This window comes from Neoarius graeffei, chromosome 5 (genome assembly GCF_027579695.1).
Source record: "Neoarius graeffei isolate fNeoGra1 chromosome 5, fNeoGra1.pri, whole genome shotgun sequence".
NCBI lineage: Eukaryota > Metazoa > Chordata > Actinopteri > Siluriformes > Ariidae > Neoarius > Neoarius graeffei.
The window spans coordinates 48,721,038-48,740,949 of NC_083573.1; the positions used below are offsets into that span (position 1 = coordinate 48,721,038).

The 19,912-nt window shown below is 39.8% G+C and overlaps 1 protein-coding gene across 1 annotated transcript; it reads left to right on the forward strand.

The window, feature by feature from the left end:
• Positions 1-7,728, forward strand: ccn4b (cellular communication network factor 4b). The gene is made up of 5 exons (XM_060921884.1): positions 1-385; positions 2,632-2,908; positions 3,619-3,873; positions 4,061-4,254; positions 6,071-7,728. Exons 1-5 carry the CDS (start codon positions 302-304, stop codon positions 6,365-6,367), a joined length of 1,107 nt encoding a protein of 368 aa, XP_060777867.1. The 5' UTR covers positions 1-301; the 3' UTR covers positions 6,368-7,728.
• The last annotated feature ends 12,184 nt before the right edge of the window (positions 7,729-19,912 follow it).

The following is a 19,912-nucleotide window of genomic DNA, read 5'->3' on the forward strand; positions in this document are numbered from 1 at the left end:
TTGTTAAAACAGACCAACATGTTGATTCAAAATGTCAGCTCAAAATTTGGACACCATTGAAGATCATATGTTACTTATATGAAGAAGTTTAGAAGACAGCTGCTTCATTTCACAGCGCTCATCTGTTAAAGGGGATGAAAACAGGAGGAGAAACACTGAGTCAAACTATGAGCAGGTCTGAGAGTCACGTCAGCACTGCTCTGTGTGTGTGTGTGTGTGTGGCACTACAGCGAGCAGCTGGCTGTAAGACCTGAACACACACAGCACCATGGAGTTTAATTACAGCGGAGAATGAAGTTTGATGTCTCGATGCGTCTCTTGTGGGATTTCAGTGATGAGGTGCCTCCTGTCATGCATCCTGTTGCTAACCGGTGGACTTCACCAGGTGAGAAATTTGTTTAGCACATGCTTAGTCAACTCTCCAGTCAGTTCACTTTGGGTTAAGATCAACTCTGAACCGACTCTGAATCTCTCTCAGCCTGATCCTCATCCAGGAGCATGTTATATGGGAACAATTTTCCTGAATTTACCACAAACTGTCTGTTTTCTAAACGTAGACTAAATAATTCAAATAAACTGGGCAGAAAGAAAATAAAACCTCGGTATTTCTTGCTTTTTGAAGCTAATCTTTAAGCTGTGGGTTTATTTTTAATGCAACTGTAACCAGGAGGGGGAAGACTGTGGCATGTAATAAACTAATAACATCAGTAACTAATTAAGCTTTTTGCTTACTGCTGAACTCTCTCTCTCTCTCTCTCTCTCTCTCTCTTCTCTCTCTCTCTCTCTCTCTCTCTGTGTGTGTGTGTATGTGTGTGTGCGCGCACAGTTATTACACAGACTTATAGCTATCATCCATCTACACACATTTTCTCATATGCCCAGGGTTGAAACTTGTCATGTCAAAAGGTAGACTTTTTAGCTCAGGTTTTACAAAATGTCATTACTTCCTAACTGGCAGTGAAAGAGTTATTCAGTGGCCACTGGAAAAGCAAATTAAAAACAGGTAGTTACTTTAAGGATGTAGGATATGGGGGTACAGGGGGTAGCATTGCCACCTCACAGCTCCAGGATCCCAGGTTTGATCCTGATTTTGGGTTAGTGAGTTTTGCATAGGGCGGAATGGTGGTGTAGTGGTTAGCACTGTCGCCTCACAGCAAGAAGGTCCTGGGTTCGAGCCCAGCGGCTGGCGAGGGGCTTTCTGTGTGGAGTTTGCATGTTCTCCCCATGTCCGCGTGGGTTTCCTCTGGGTGCTCTAGTTTCCCCCACAGTCCAAAGACATGCAGGTTAGGCTAATTGGTGGCTCTAAATTGACCGTAGGTGTGAATGTGAGTGTGAATTGTTGTTTGTCTCTATGTCAGCCCTGTGATGACCTGGCGACTTGTCCAGGGTTTACCCCGACTCTCGCCCATAGTCAGCTGGGATAGGCTCCAGCTTGCTTGCGACTCTGTAGAACAGGATAAATGGCTACAGATGATGGATGAATGGAGTTTTGCATACCCTCTCTTTGTTTGAATGGGTTTCCTTCCATTGTCCACAAGAACCCCACACAGGTTGGCTACGATAAATTGCCTCAAGGTGCAAATGCTTGTGTCAGTATATATTTGTGGGATGACTTGCTATGGACTGGCTTTCCAACTGGAGTGGAATCTCCTCCTGAATGCCAGGATAGGCTCTGGATCCACCACAACCCTTTCCAGGATAAAGCAGTTAGATGAATGATAAATGAATTTAAGATTTTATTGAGTACCTCACTGATAACTGCTGTGGTCAGGTGGTTGGGGGCATAGTCTATCTCTGGTAATGATGTCTACAGCATTCCATATAGCACCTTACTGCTTTTCATTTGTCCCTCTGGGGGAACTTTTAAACACTCTATGTAAAACCTTATGATATAGTATTACTCTGTGTATTACCTCTTTAGGAAGCTAAGAACCCCAAACTATCAAAGGAATCCATTAGAAACCAATTTTGCTAAGAATTAATTTCATTTAATAATACTCCATACACACTGATGCGCTAGACCCTGACAGGCTGATGTTCATAATCCTACAGTTAGGACAGGTTCTGAATTAGCAGAGACAGAGAACTAGCAGGGATACTGTCTCCAGGAAAAAGGCCATCAAACTGTGATATACATGCTTAGGAGGAAATAATGTTCATTTATATAATACAATTCTGGTAGGTCTAGAACTTAAATCAGTGTCATGACGTGTCAGGAGTTATGTAGCCATCCAAAGTGACATTTTAAATATTAAATAAACATCCTTCAATAATCTGTATATAATCTGGAAATAATCCATAAACCAGCTGGTGCGGTTGTTTTAGCTGTGCTGTTAGAGATAATTACATGCTGATCAAACAGATCTAAGAATGAACAGAGCTGTGGATTAACTTAAAAAAAAAAAGTCTGTTGCCTAAAACACTAAAACAACTGGAGATTTAGATGTGCAGCATGATAAAGCCCATTTCTGGGTGATCAAACATTTTATGCCTCTTTTTTATGTGAAACCATATGATAATTAAAAACATTTTCCTTGCTCTTTCTCTGTATATCTAGTCCAATAGTGCCATCAAGTGGAAATTGTCTTAGATAGAGTTCTCTCTCTCTCTCTCTCTCTCTCCCATATAAAGGTCTTATCCCAAAGTCCCACAGTCATTCCAGTTGTGAATACAGACCTGGACCTATATAACAGGACACAGTACTGTAAGTGGCCCTGTAAATGTCCTAAGGTGGCCCCCGTGTGCCCTCTGGGAGTCAGTCTGCTCACAGACGGCTGTGACTGCTGTAAGGCCTGTGCTAAACAGCTGCGAGACACCTGCAATGAGAGAGACACATGTGACTACCATAAGGGGCTGTACTGTGACTACAGCGCTGACAAGCCTAGGTACGAAAAAGGCGTGTGTGCATGTAAGTGACTTCACATACTATTTTTCTTTATGCTTTGGCCACCCACTGTTCACTTTAATGCAACACCTAAAGAAGATATTTTAAATATTTCTCATGAAGTGTCTCATCATCTCATCTTCATTAATAATATAAACAAAATATCTCGCAAGCAGATGTTTTATTAGACTACATACCAACAATAGGTATAGTTGGTAGAATTTGAAAATAACACGAAACCATAAGCACTGTGAGATTTAATATTGCTCAGTAATTCACTTTTGAATAAAATTGAAATTTAATGTCTAGCTTGCCAATTTTGCTGTTTTACATTGTCCATCCATCCATTATCTGTAGCCGCTTATCCTGTACAGGGTTTCAGGCAAGCTGGAGCCTATCCCAGCTGACTATGAGTGAGAGACAGGGTACGCCCTGGACAAGTCACCAGGTCATCGCAGGGCTGACACAGAGAGACACACAACCATTCACACTCACATTCACATCTACGGTCAATTTAGAGCCACCAGTTAGCCTAACCTGCATGCCTTTGGACTGTGCACCCAGAGGAAATCCATGCAAACTCCACACAGAAAGGCCCTCGTCGGCCACTGGGCTCGAACCCAGGACCTTTTTGCTGTGAGGCGACAGTGCTAACCACTACACCACCGTGCTGCCGTTTTATGTTGTCATGTTGGGTAAATCCGTGCTACTGCTTGTGTATTTCTGTGTTGTAGATCTGGTCGGGACAGGCTGTGAGTATAATGGTGTGATCTACCGTAATGGGCAGAGCTTTCAGCCTAACTGTAAATACCGCTGCTTGTGTATAAATGGGGCAATCGGGTGTGTGCCACTATGCACTGACTCCCTGCCACCATTGGGGTGGTGTCAGTCACCCAAGCTGGTGAAGATTCCAGGCCGTTGCTGCGAGCAGTGGATCTGTAATGAACCTCGAAAATCACGCAGGACGAGCCCAAGACATGCTGTGGAGGGTAAGGATTTCTTTAATGATCTACCCTGGGCACAGGCTTGAATCATTTTATGGATTAAATTACCTTGTTAAAGTGATGAATCCTCTGCACTGGGGCTGTAAATTTTCTGTTTTATTGTCTGCAAAAGTTGTCTTGCCTTAGAAGTCTACAGACTTCAAACAGCTAAAGTATTTCATATTACTTTCAGTGTCTCTCAGCACCAATGAGATCTGGCACAACAACTGCATTACCCAGACTACCCCTTGGAGCCCATGCTCAAAGACCTGTGGGCGGGGTGTATCTATGCGACTTTCCAATGCCAATACCCAGTGTGTGATGGAGAATGAAAGCCGGCTGTGCAACCTCAGGCCCTGTGACGTGGACATAACCAAACATTTTCGGGTAAAAATTAACTTCATCTCTTTTGCCATTCACCAACTTTTTTTTGGTCCCAATTCCAAAAATGTTGGGACACTGTGTAAAAGATAAATAAAAACAGAATGTGAAAATTTTCAAATCATGGAAACCCTATATTTCATTGAAAATAATACAAAGACAACATATCAAATGTTGAAACTGAGAATTTTTTTTTCAAAAATATATGCTCATTTAGAATTTGATGTCAGCAACATGTTTCAGAAAATTTGGGACGGGGCAACAAAAGACTGAAAAAGTTGTGTAATGCTAAAAAAAAAACCCCAAAACCTAATTTGGTTAATTGGCAACAGGCCAGTAACACGATTGGGTATAAAAAGAATATCCCAGAGAGGCGGAGTCTCTCAGAAGTAAAAATGGGGAGGGGTTCACCGCTCTGTGAAACACTGCGTGGGCAAACAGTGCAAAAAAAATTAAGACTAATGCTCCTCAATGTAAAATTGCAAAGAATTTGGGGATCACGTCATCTATGGTACATAATATCATTAAAAGATTCAGAGAATCTGGAGAAATCTCTGTATGCAAGAGACAAGGCTGAAAACTGACACTGGATGCCTGTGATCTTCAGGCCCTCAGGTGACACTGCATTAAAAGCAGACACGTGTCTGTAGTGGAAATCACTGTATGGGCTCAGGAACACTTCAGAAAACCATCGTCTGTGAAAACAGTTCATTACTGCATCCACAAATGCAAGTTAAAACCAGATATAAACAATATCCAGAAATTGCCACCTTCTCTGGGCCTGAGCTCTTTTACGATGGACTGAGGTGAAGTGGAAAACTGTCCCAAGGTCTGACGAATCAAAAGTAGAAATTATTTTTAGAAATCATGGACACCACGTCCTCCTGGCAAAAGAAGAGAGGGACTATCCGGCTTGTTATCAGTGCACTGTTCAAAAGACAGCGTCTATGATGGTATGAGGCTGCATTAGTGCACATGACATGGGTAGCTTGTACATCTGGGAAGGCTTCATTAATGCTGAATAATATGTACATGTTTCAGAGTAATATGCTGCCATCCAGACAAAATCTTTTTCAGGGAAGGCCTTCCTTCTTTCAGCGAGACAATGCCAGACAGCTTTCTGCATATATTAAAACCGCATGGCTCTGTAGTAAGAGTCCAGGTGCTAAACTGGCCTGCCTACAATCCAGACCTGTCTCCCATTTAAAACATTTACCGCATTATGAAGCACAAAATACGACAAGGGAGACCCCAAACTGTTGAGCAACTGAAATTGTATTTCAGGCAAGAATGGGACAACATTTCTCTTTCAGAACTACAGCAATTGGTCTCCTCAGTTCCTAAATGTTTACAGAGTGTTGTTAAAAGTACAGATGATGCAACACAGTGGTAAACATGCCCCTGTCCCAACTTTTTTGAAAGGTGCTGCTGACATCAAATTCTAAATGAGCATATATTTTTCAAAAAACAATACAAATTTCTCAGTTTCAACATTTGATATGCTGTCTTTATACTATTTTCTATGAAATATAGGGTTTCCATGATTTGCAAATTATCGCATTCTGTTTTTATTTAGTTTACACAGCATCCCAACTTTTTTTGGAATTGGGGTTGTAAATGTTTTAAGTCATTCAGGTCATTTTTAATGTCTACTAGCCAAGTAGTCCAGCTTCAGGTGTTTTTAGAAGAACTGATGAAGCCTTCCAGACTATAGGAGAGGTTGCATTACCTTCAATTATTATTACTTATTCACTGGTTGATGTTACTAAATGCAATTTAAAGGAATACTCACACTTCCTTATTCATCATTTTTGTCATACAGCCAGGAAAAAAATGCCTGAACATCTATCGTGAGCATGAATTTCAGAACTTCACCATCTCTGGCTGCATCAGTAAAAAGCCCTATTGGCCCAAATACTGTGGCGTGTGTTCAGATGAACGCTGCTGTATCCCTTACAAGTCAAAGACTATTGAAGTGGAGTTTGAGTGTCCCAATGGAGCAGTGTTCACCTGGAAATACATGTGGATCAATGCATGCTTCTGCAACCTCTCCTGCAGAAACCCCAATGATATATTTGCTGACCTTCAGCCTTACTACCACAATGAGATCATAAACTAAGACTGCGAGGCGTCATGACCATAGGATTTCCACTTTATATTACGATATGCTCTAACATAATCAGTGCTGGCTGATAGGATCAGTGATTGTAAGTCAGTTCAACAGGTCAATGGTAAAATCTTTTACTCATGTATGTTCAGATAATATATATCTTGAGTTAATGCACATTCTGGGTGGGTATTACTGTGCCACATTCAAAATCTGCATGTTGGAGTAAATAAGAAGCATCTGGTATGCACAGTATTTGATTTTGTGTTAGCAAAATCACGCTTTATGGTGAAGGAAAGTATCTCAAATTTCCAAAAGGCATACACATCAGGAGGATTTTATCCCACTCATTTGGAATGTAGTTTGGTTGGAAAATGTTCCCTTTGACATTTTCCAAAGTCTTAAGTCACAGAGGAGCCTAAGGGCTTATGTAATGGAAATACTGTATGAAATTAATTTGTGTGAGATTTTTATATTCCGTACATGAAAATATAATATTTAGAAACAGTCACAGGTTTTAAGCACACATTTTTATGAAGATATACAGTAGGTGTTTTGTTTTTACAAAATGTGTAAATTTTGTGTTGTTTATATTGAGTAGCACTTTTTAATGGATTATATTTGAACAACTTGTTCAGACCTGAAATGTCTTTCATATTTGTTTGTTTTTCAGCAAGGCCACACATATGTTTTCCCACATCCACTACCAGTGAAAAATTTGGACACACCTTCTCATTCAATGTTTTTTCTTTACTTTTATTAATTAAGACACTTCATGTCTTAAAGTAATGATGGATGTCGTTTCTCTTTACTTAGCCGAGCAGTTCTTGACATAATATGAATTACTACAGTTGTGGAAAAGGGCTATTTACTGTATTTTTATTATTTACTATTTACTGTTTGATCTCAAATGCATTAAGAAGGCAAGAAATTGCACTAATTAACTTGTGACGAGACCCCTGTTAATTGAAAAGCATTCCAGGTGACGACCTCATGAAGCTGGTTAAGATAATGCCAGTAGTGTACAAAGTATCATCAAGGTAAACGGCGACTACTTTGAAGAATTGAAAATATGAAACATATATTTTGTTTTTATTTTTTAACACTTTTGTTTGCCACCTAATTCCATATATGTTCCATATGTTATTTCACAGTTTTGCTGTCTACAGTATTGTTTTACAATCTAGAAAATTGTCAAAATACAGAAAAACCTATGAATGAATAGGTGTGTCCGAACTTTTGACTGGTACTGTATGTCACTACGTTACATATACAGCTACATGTCCAATTAACTTATTTTCTATATTCAAACTCGAGCTGTGTGAGATAAATATGTTTAATATCCACTGAATAAAGACGCAGAACAGCAAAAACATTTGAGTTTTGTCGCAAATTTGAAACTTTACTCTAAATGGATGTACGTTATTGTGTATTTGATATGACAGATTAGATTCTCCAGATTTTCTAGAGGACATTTTTTAAACTGGTATAAGTGTTAGATGTACTAATCCCTTTCATTAATTGGAGCCTTTTGCACTTTGCTTTGTTGTCTGTGCTTCTTCTTCCAGCTGCTCCCGTTAGGGGTCAAATATGATCTGCATGTTTGATTTGGCATCGGTTTTTACACCAGATGCCCTTCCTAACACAACCCTCCCCAATCTATCTGGGCTTGGGACCAGCACTAAGCATGTACTGACTTGTACAACCCCAGTGGCTGGGTATTTTATCTAATCCACATGTCTTTGGACTGTGGGAGGAAACCAGAGCAAACCCACACAGACACAGGGAGAACATGCAAACTCCACACAGAAAGGCCCCTGTCAGCCATGAGATTTGAACCCAGAACCTTCTTGCTGAGAAGCAACGTGCTCACCACTGCACCACCTGCTTTGTTGTCTATGCTATTCCATGACAATACAAAGTAGAAACTCACTTTCACTAATAGCTAAAATAGTATACAAATACTCTAAATAAGAATACTACAGCATAAACCTTTGCTGTAATAAGTACATACGATTATGAAGATATGTGTAACACATCCTATAGATGAGTAATTTTCAGCTTGAAGGCTGCAGACACCTCTTGAGCTGTAGTAGTACCGCCAAAGGGGCCGCCTTTTTTTGCCTTAAACTAAAATTCTATTTGTCAAATATTACAAATGTTACAATCTCATATCATCTCTAGCCACTTTATCCTGTTCTACAGGGTTGCAGGCAAGCTGGAGCCTATCCCAGCTGACTACGGGCGAAGGGCGGGGTACACCCTGGACAAGTCGCCAGGTCATCACAGGGCTGACACATAGACACAGACAACCATTCACACTCACATTCACGGTCAATTTAGAGTCACCAGTTAACCTAACCTGCATGTCTTTGGACTGTGGGGGAAACCAGAGCACCCGGAGGAAACCCACGCGGACAACATGCAAACTCTGCACAGAAAGGCCCTCGCCGGCCACGGGGCTCGAACCCAGACCTTCTTGCTGTGAGGCGACAGCACTAACCACTACACCACCGTGCCACCCCAAATGTTACAATTTTAAACTAAACTAGATTAATCTTTATTTGCATTAAAAACATTGTGTGAAAGATATTCATACAACACTGAAACATCTTTATATGAAATACAGGCTTATGGGCCTTATTGGGTTTTATGTCTGTTGGTTGGATCTGTCCTGTTGTGGACTATGAAAACATTTGTTGTTGGTTACCTGGACTGCAAATTGTAAAAGGACTGGTACTTCTGCTTTAGCCTTTATAAAAAAAAGTATAATACATGGCTAAAAAAATAAATAAAACATTAATCCATTTAAAATATTTAGACTCCATCCACATTTTTAGAAAATATATATGAACTTCTTGTACAATACACAGTCTGTACTTCCAGCACTGCAATCATCACATAATTTAAAGAATCATTTATTAGATGCAGAGTGAACCTGAAACTTAAGAATCGGATATGAAGCAGCATGCTGTTCCTCTCTAGCGGAATTGCGACTCTGATGGCATCCAGAGACAAAACGCTACTGCCAGAAACAGAGCGGGAGCGACACAGGCAGGTCATGCTAACTGCAGCCACTGACAGAATAAAAATTAGACACTGAGGAAATGCTTACTTGAAAGTCCTTGCTTAGATGAACCACACACACACACAGTTTATATCCAGACATTTATACAGTACATGACATTAGACATTATACATAATAGGTAGTGCCTCTTATGAATAAGATATCTGTACAACCCTGATCCCAATAAAGCTGGGATGCTGTGTAATACTTAAATAAAAACAGAATGCAATTGGCAGATCCTTTTTGACCTACATTCATTTGAATATAGAATTGAATTGAATTCACCATCACGGTTTGAATTTCATTGCTATGCAAATGATGTGCAGATTTACATCAGCTGCAGGCCTTCTACATCTGCCCCATAACCCCTCCCTCTCTGACTGCCTCCATGACCTAAAGCTGTGGATGAATGCTAACTTCTTAAAACTTAATACTGGTAAAACGAATCTTCATCTGATTGGTTCCAAATCAGTAACCTCTTCCAATAGTAGTTGAATCTGGCCACTGATGGCAGTCATTAAACTTTCACACACTCTACATAACCTCGGCGTTATCTTTGATTCTGCCCTCTCTTTTGAAAATCACTTAAACTCCCTGTATAAAACAGACTTTATTCATCTTTTTGTAACATTGCACATCTCCGTCCTGCACTTAGCACCAAGGATGCTGAAACGCTCATTCTTGCTTTTATCACATCACAACAAGATTATTGTAATACTTCGTTCATTGGTCTTCCAGCCATTGCTCGGCTTCAATATATACAAAACTCTGCAGCCAGAGTCCTTACCCACACTAAATGCTCGGCACACATCACCCCTATCCTCCAGATTCTCCACTGGTTCCCTGTTTTATATCACATTCAGTATACAATTTATTCTGTTCACATTTAAAGCACTCCATAGCTACATTCCTTAATATCTAATGAAATTACTTCAACCCTACTCTCCCATTCGCAGTCTCAGATCTTCATCTTCTGGTCTGTTTTCTGTCCCCAAATTTAAAGCTAGATGGCCTTTTGATTTCATAAAATCACTGAAATTTAGTTTCCTCTGAAATTTAGTCATTGTGATATATGTTTATTTCTGTAATATCTCACAAAATATCAGGCCATTCTGTGGCTGGGAAGTGATTTAATTTGAGGGGATTCCCAAGCAAATAATGTGCATGAAATCGCTTGCTTCGCACAGTCAAGCAGACAGAGGAAGTCCCTGTGCGCATGCGCAGGTTCACTTTCTTCTTCTTCTTCTTCTTCTGGGTTTTACAGCAGCTGGCATCCACATTGTTGCATTACTGCCATCTACAGGTTTACCTTGACCATGCATTGACAGTTACATCATTCTGTTGCTAAACGAACAGCTGATCACACCAAGGTGCTCACTGACCGCCGAGATTTATTAGTTTGGTCCTGCGTTTCCTTTTCTTCACAGCATAACGTCTTTTATTCTCACTTTCCGTTATTGTCATCGGTCTTTCACATTTCATTCGCACACTCACATCCTCCATTTTTCTCTCCTGTTTCAAATTTGTATCCCACAATGCCTTGTGCGAACGGGGAAAGCCCACCACGTGATGCATGATGTAGTATCTTGAATTGGATCATGGTGAAGCAGGAAAACATAGCAGAGAATTTAGGGCCATGTGGCCCTAAATTCATTAATTGTTCTATTTAAAAAAAAAAAAACTAATAAAATTGGAAGTCTGTGATTCAAATTCAGTAGCTTTTGGTCCACTAAACAAAAATAATTGGGTGTCAGGGAAAATTCTTTTTATGACCTACACTTGAAAAATCTGAAAGACAGTCTACCTTTAAACCATCCACCATAGGATCCAGGACATTTAGGGTTGCAGCCCCCAAGTTGTGGAATTCTCTCCCTCACTGTCTTCGGGATTGTACATATCTTCCCAAATTAAAAAATAATCTCAGATCTTATCTCTTCTCTCTCTGCTATTCTTCCGCCTGATATTTCCTTTCCTGATTACTGACTGCTCTGTCTCTTTCAATTCTTTGAGCTAGTCTGTTATCTTTATGCTCGTGTAAATCTGTGATGTTTTCTTTTGGTTGATTTGTTTCTCTTTCTGTGTATTACTTTGTAAAGCGTCCTTGGGTTGGTGAAAGGCACTATATAAATTAAACTTTTTTGTTGTATTCAAAAAAGTAAAATATTTAATCTTCAAACTGATAATTTTAATTAATTAATTAATTAATTAATTAATTAATTAATTAATTGCTTGATTGCTTGCTTGCTTGATTGATTGATTAATTAAATTTTTTTTTTGCAAATATACACTTATTCTGAACTTGATGCCTGGAACACATTAAAAAAAAAAGTAGGGACAGGGGCATGTTAACCACTGTGTTATATCACCTTTCCTTTTAACAACACTCAGTAAGCATTTGGGAACTGAGGACACTAATTGTTGAAGTGTTGAAGGTGAAATTCTTTCCCATTCTTACTTGATATATGACATCAGTTGCTCAACAGTCTGAGGTCCCTGTTGTCATATTTTGCACTTCATAATGTGCCACACATTTTCAATGGGAGGCAGGCAGGCCAGTTTAGCATCTGCACTCTTTTACTATGAAACCATGCTGTTGTAACACATGCAGAATGGAGATTGGCCTTGTCTTGATGGAATAAGCAGGGGTGTCCCTGAAAAAATACATTGTCTGGATGGCTACATATATTGCTCCAAAACCTGTATGTACCTTTCAGCATTAATGGTGCCTTCACAGATATATAATTTACCCATGCCATGGGTACTAATGCACCCCCATACCGTCACAGATGCTGGCTTTTGGACTTTGTGCTGGCAACACAAAGCTCCTAGATGGTCATTTTCCTCTTTACTCCAGAGGACACAACATCCATGATTACCAAATACATGTGGACTCGTTAGACCATAGCACACTTTTCCACTTTGCGTCAGTCCATCTCAGATGAACTCGGGCCCAAAGAATTCAGTGGTGTTTCTGGATGTTGTTGATATATGATTAGGGATAAAATTAGCTCATGTTCATAGTCATTTAAATTCTGTAAAGCTTCTTTGCGAAAATGTCTATTGTTAAAAGCACTATAAAAATAAACTTGACTTGATATGGCTTTCACTTTGCATAGTAGATGCAGCGACGAACTGTATTTCCGACAACAGTTGTTTGGAACACTTTCCAAAGTGTTCCTGAGCCTATGTAATAATTTCTTTTATACACTCATATTCGATTTTAATGTAGTGCTGCCTGAGGAATCGAAGGTCAGGGGCTTCACTGTTGGTTTTTGGCCTTGCCTCTTAGTGCAGAGATTTATCTGGATTCTCTGAATCTTTTAGTGATGATATGGATTGAGATGATGAAATCCCGAAATTCCTTGCAATTGTACATTAGAGATATGAACCTCGCCCCATCCTTGACTGAGCCTTTCCGATTATCAATTAACCTGTTTACCTGTAGAAGATACCAAACAGGTGTTTTTTGAGGTGGCATGGTGATGTAGTGGTTAGCACTGTCGCCTCACAGCAAGAAGGTCCTGGGTTCGAGCCCAGCGGCCAGCAGGGGCCTTTCTGTGTGAAGTTTGCATGTTCTCCCCATGTCTGCGTGGGTTTCCTCCGGGTGCTCCGGTTTCCTCCACAGTCCAAAGACATGCAGGTTAGGCTAATTGGTGGCTCTAAATTGACCGTAGGTGTGAATGGTGAATGGTTGTGTGTCAGCCCTGCGATGACCTGGCGACTTGTCCAGGGTGTACCCTGCCTCTTGCGCATAGTCAGCTGGGATAGGCTCCAGCTTGCCTGAGACCCTGTAGAACAGAATAAGTGGCTACAGATAATGGATGGAGGTGTTTTTTGAGCATTCCAGAACCCTCCCAGTCTTTTGTTGCCCCTGTTCCAACTTTTTTGGATTCAATTTTGCCATTCTGAATAGGCAGATGAATAAATACAGTTCTGTCACTCTGCTGTAATGTTTGAATGTGTGCTGAGCTAACTTTGATATCCTTGGTGGTCCCTGCTCCCAGCATGCTTTGCATGTTGACCAGAAGACACTGTAGACACTAGAGTAATTCTCATGCAGATATATTCAAATTAGAGTACTAAGACAAAGCTATGCATCCTGTGGTTGGGAATTTATACTTTATATAATGTATACAAGCTGGTGTAAAAATAAATAAATGTAGATACAAGACTGAACTTAACTTGTGTAAGTATAATAAACATTTCTATGATGTGAATGTGGTTATAAATCTCTTTCTTTTATTGCACGTGTGTATTTCACATGTGACTGGAAAGCTGAGATCTCAGCTGTGCAGTTGACACTCTGTAGACCGACAGTATTGTGGTGAACAGTCGTGACCAGCTTCTAATAGGTAGGCTATATTTATCTGATGGAGGACGAGCTCTACGTGTTGTATGCGGTACAACAGGAAAGACAAATGGCCAACCTTTATCCATACGTCATCATTCAGAACCCCCAAACAGTCTGTTTATTAAAGATTCGATTATTTGCGAAACCCATTTGACTCATTGATTCATTCGACAATTAATGAGTCGAATGGGTTTCGCAACGAATCGAATATTTAATAAACAGACTGTTTTATTGTAAACTTCATTTATTTGCATAAAATTAATATATTTAAATTAACACATAATACATAAACTTTAATACAACATTTTTAAAAAGATATCAAAACAAGTATATAAATTAAAATACTTTGTTTAAAAAAACTGTTTTATTATCAGGGAGATAATATTATCAGACTGTTTTATTATCTCTCTCTCTAAAACAGGCTGTTTTATTATCAGGGCGAATCAAAAAGCTGTAAACATTTTTTTTTTAAATTTGTGGTGTTTTTTTTTTTTATTTTAAAATTTACCAAACCTTTCCAAAATATATGCTCAAAAATGGATCATGAATCTGCATTTGGGAAAAACTATTTATAATAATATAAAAAGTTTGAACACTGATAATAATGTGATTCATTAGGCAATCAGATCTACACAGTCAACATAATCCATGCTCCACTGCTGCAGTTTGTTACTAATAGCAAGCATTATAAACTTTATCTATATTTTAGGGTGGCATGGTCAGGGCCGTTGACAGCTTTGACTGGGCCCGGGACAAAATAATCTGAGTGGGCCCCCCAAATAATCTGAGTGCCCCCCCCACACACACACACGCGCGCACGCACATCGCCACACAGCAACCACCCACACCCAACCCCTCTTTTCACAGTCTCCATTCACTCCAACCCTTAAATAACAGGTATTCCAAGCCCATTATAACAGTCAACCATTTTATTTCAACATTTCAACATATTTACAGTTTGAACATTTCCTTAGTCTGCAACTATTCAGGTGCGAAATGCAATGCGCCGGACTTTTGCTGTGGCAAAGTCGTCAATAAGGTCATTGAAGTCCAGTTTCTTTGCAAGTTCGCGCTCTATAGAGAGCATAGCCAGCCCATTGAGCCTCTCCTGTGACATGTTTGAGCGCAGGTAGTTGATAAACCAAAATGATTGTTTATGGGATGGAACTGGGCCTCAATGAGAACGGAGTTATGGCTTTCCCAAAATCTGAACATAGAAGCATCACCACTAGTCACACACGGACTGGCCATTGGGAGTAGCGGGAGTTTTCCCGGTGGTTCAGTGTGGGCCGGCGGAGAAAAAAAAAAAAAATAGTTGCGCGCTGGCCTTTAATATGATAAGCAATGTTAACAGTTTCTTTAAGAAACTTAACATTGCTTATCATATTAAAGGCCAGCGCGCAACTGTAATAAGCAATGTTAACAGTTTCTTAAAGAAACTTAACATTGCTTATCATATTAAAGGCCAGCGCGCAACTGTTTTTTTTTTTTCTCCGCCGGCCCACGCTGAACCACCGGCCCACCGGGAAAACTCCTGCTACTCCCAATGGCCAGTCCGTGTGTGCCACTAGTGATGTGTACAGTGAGTTTTTCAGTGTATTTTTTTGTCTTGTTATTCATAAACGTCCTTTCCGTACTCGATTTAGAATGTTACAAAAAAAATTGACACCCTCCCAACCACGTAACATTAGCCTATCTGACCTGGGGGCTGACACGTTTATTACGGATAAACCAAAAGGATTACAACGTTCCCTGGATATAGAACTGGACCGAGAAGATTTCAAAATCTTAACGTGTAAGCAACAACAATAAAACAGAGGTTGTTTTATTCATTTAGGGCTTATTAGGCTACTTTCATTAATTGCGCTTTTCATACAGGCCTATCATTTTTCACTTGAGCAAGGGAATTGTTTGAAGAGTATCCAGTCTAAGCGAAAGTTTAATGTTTTGCAACAGACTAACCTCAAAACACTCCATTTATAGCCCATTCGTTACATTAAACTCTATCTAGCTGGCAATTTCACATGCCGTCGTATCTACACGGGATGATTTCCAACAAAATAAGGTTTAATTAACAAGAGGCAGCGTTCCACGGGCTTTCAGCTAACCGGAGTCCAGCTCAGCAAGCGTGCCTAAAACATTTGGATATGATTGCAGGCCAATGTGCTATTCTTTGCTTCATTGAGATATATGCAACACAGTGTTATTAAACCGATATGTTTATGAAATAATTCAATGCCCTGTGCATTTCAGTGTTCACTCAGTGTACCCTGCTATCCCCTACTTTATAATTATGAATGGCGCGTCGCGCGTGCTGGGGTTACATTACGGGGCTGGAAAAAAGTTATCTGTGTCTTACCTGGCTCAACTGCCCCACTGCCTTCACCACCTGCTGCATCATCAAATCAAATCAAATCAAATCAAATCAAATCAAATCGAGTTTATTTGTATAGCGCTTTTAACAGTAAACATTGTCGCAAAGCAGCTTTACAGAATTTGAACGACTTAAAACATGAGCTAATTTTATCCCTAATCTATCCCCATCATCTGAATCTTTTCTAAAATATCGATGCAGTGAGCCCCTGAGGCTCTTGGCTTCTTCATCTCTTTTTCTCTTTTCTTTTCTTTGCTCCTGACTTGTGCATGTTGGCAAACGGGCTCGCACGCTTATTGTCGAAGCGTTATGATGGAATAGTGCCGTGTTATTTGGCGCCTTAATCAAAGACCAAACCATTTCTGCATTAGGGGTGGTAGGTGGGTTCTTGAATCTATTTTCGAAGACGATAAAGGCAAAAGAACCAGAAATCATTCATTGAATGCAAATATAGCACATTTTTCTCCCCCAAATCAACACATTTTGAAATGAAACAGAATGATTAATGGCATCTTCATGAGGGACCAGTTCTGGGCCCCCCCTCATGCCTGGGCCCGGGACAAAATACCCGGTTGTCCCCCCCTGTCGACGGCCCTGGGCACGGTGGTGTAGTGGTTAGCGCTGTCGCCTCCCAGCAAGAAGGTCCGGGTTCGAGCCCCGTGGCCAGCGAGGGCCTTTCTGTGTGGAGTTTGCATGTTCTCCCTGTGTCCGCGTGGGTTTCCTCCGGGTGCTCCGGTTTCCCCCACAGTCCAAAGACATGCAGGTTAGGTTAACTGGTGACTCTAAATTGACCGTAGGTGTGAATGTGAGTGTGAATGGTTGTCTGTGTCTATGTGTCAGCCCTGTGATGACCTGGCGACTTGTCCAGGGTGTACCCCGCCTTTCGCCCGTAGTCAGCTGGGATGGGCTCCAGTTTGTCTGCGACCCTGTAGGACAGGATAAAGTGGCTAGAGATAATGAGATGAGATGAGATGAGATCTATATTTTAACAGCAGTTCTGAAAACCCATGTGCCTTCAGGCCTTAAAGTGCACATCTTTCTTCAACGTTATCACGTAATTATTAAACTGGTTAACAGATGTATCGTAGGAGGGTGTAGCAACACCAGTCATGATGGGATTTTATTATTTTTATTTTATTTTTTTTATTTATTTGCACAACAAAAAAGAACATAATACAATAAACAATAAAAAAAACAAGTACAGGAGGAGGGAGGGAAAAAGCGTTTATCGCTTATACTAGGCCCTCCTCCTCTATACTTATTTAAAATTGATTATAGTCTTAATTACCAATAATCGTGACTATAAATGAAATAATACAAGTAATATAATACGTAGAGAGTGATAACAATACAATAAGGATAATTAAATACTTAATGATATAAATCAAAATAAGAACTGTTCATACGAGGCTATTACAAGGGACTATGATGGCTTATGAGATGGCTTTTCAGGGCACTTTTAAACATCAGAAAAGAGGAAATTGTTTGTATATTTGTCTGAAGACTGTTCCATATTGTGACACATTTATATTTTACAGAGGACTGTGCTAATGATGTGCGGAAGAGAGGAATATGGAGCTGATTCCTTTGTCGGGTATAATAATTATGTACAAGTGAATTAGGATTTAAGAAATTGTCAAATATATTGGGGAGATTGTTTGCCAGGAAGATAAATGTGAAGATACTAATTTGTAATTTATTGATATCATGGATATTTAGTATTTTTAATTTTTGAAACAAGGGAGCCGAGTGTGATCGAAAGTCAGAAGCAGTTGCTATTCTTATGAATTTCTTTTGGAGGGTTATAAGAGGGTGTAGAGTTGTACGGTAGGCGCATCCCCAAACAATGTTACAGTAAGTCAAGTATGGGTAAATGACGCTGTTGTATATAGTTATAAGAGTCTTTTGAGGGATAACATATTTGATTTTCCCAATAACACCAATTGTTTTAGCAACTCTTTTACTTATGACAGAGACATGGGCTTTCCAATGTAATTTGTCATCTATTACTACCCCCAAAAATTTAGTCTGTCTCTCTTGCGTAATAGAAACATTCTTTAAGAATATTTTGGCCTTATTAATATCATAACTTTTATTTCTACTACAGAAAATAAGGAAATTTGTCTTTTTAGTATTTATTGATACTTTATTTGCTTCAAACCATATAGCTACTTTACTCAATTCTTGATTAGCCAGTTGTATCAGAGAATCAAAGTTTTTGTGAGAAAGGAATATGTTGGTGTCATCGGCAAACAGTATAAAATACAGTGTTGAGGAGGCTTCTGCTAGATCATTGATGTAGATCAAGAATAGTAGAGGACCCAAAATTGACCCCTGTGGTACTCCACATTGAATTTCTTTGTAGTTAGAGTTGATTCCATTCAGAGTCACATATTGTTTTCTATTATTCAGGTAATTTCGAAACCAATTTAATGCAATGCCAGTAACACCGTAAGCAGCTAATTTCTGGAGGAGTATGGTATGGTTTACTGTATCAAAAGCTTTTGATAAATCTAAAAATATTCCTATCATATATTCGTTTTTGTCAATGGCTGTAGATATTCTGTCTACTAGTTGTATTAGGGCAAGAGAAGTGGATACACCCTTGCAGAAACCGTATTGGTGTTTGTATAGAATATTATTAGTGTTGAGATATTTAATCAGTCGATTATAGACAAGCTTTTCGTACAGTTTTGACATACTGGGCAAGACCGAGATTGGTCGGTAGTTGTTAAATGATGTTGGGTCTCCACCTTTGAAGTGGATTAGTACTCGTCGTTTTCCAAAAGACCGGACAATGAGAGAGAAATGGGAGCGCTTCGTGTGAGGCACCCGGAAAAACTGGCAACATGCAACAGACCACAGCATCATATGCGGGGCTCACTTCACAAAGCCTGATGACGTTGAGAACTATTTGCAGTGGGAAATGGGCTTCAAGAAGCAACTTGATCTGAAAAAAGACAGTTCCATCTGTTAGAATGCCCAAAGCAACACCGTCTCCATCTGTGTCAGCGTCACCAAAGGAGCCAGCCGTGTTTGTCTTCCCTGACAGAAGGCAAAGTGTCGCATCCACTGAGGCCTTCGAAGCCGAGGACCAAGCAGAGCCGAGAAAAAGACCAAGAAAATCGGCAATTCACAAGCTGACTGTTGCCAAGGTAAGAAATAAGAGAGACTATACTCTAAATTAGGTGTTCCTGTGTTTGTGTGGTACACGGATAATGTTATTTCTTGACACACACAAAAGTAAACAACACGGAAGCGCTGGGTGATGATCCACTTACTTCACATGTATCAAGGGATATGCGTGTCAAGGCTTGAGATCTTGGGACCTGACAAACACATGAAATGTATATACAACCCTGCTTAGCCGATTCCATGTGTGTAGCTTATGAAATCTTTCTCCTACAGTAGCCAGTACTCTTCTAAATGAAGAAATATATAAATACATAATAGTAATTAGAAAAAATATGATTTATGTAACAATAGATAGATGAGCAAAATTGCTAGCTGCTAAACTTGGTCTACACAGACTGTGCATTGAATTCATGCAGGGTCTCTCAGCCTGCTGGCGGATCCGCACGTGACGTCACGAATCTGGATCAATCTGGCTCCAGACTCCCTTGGGATTTTTCCAGACGCGTTTTATTTTATTTTTTTCTGCTGTAGACAGATGGCCTTGTGCAAAATTACCCTTCTGGATGAGTGTGTAAAGGGACATACTTTCATGTAAAAAAAAAAACTAAATTGGTCCAGGATATGCACTTT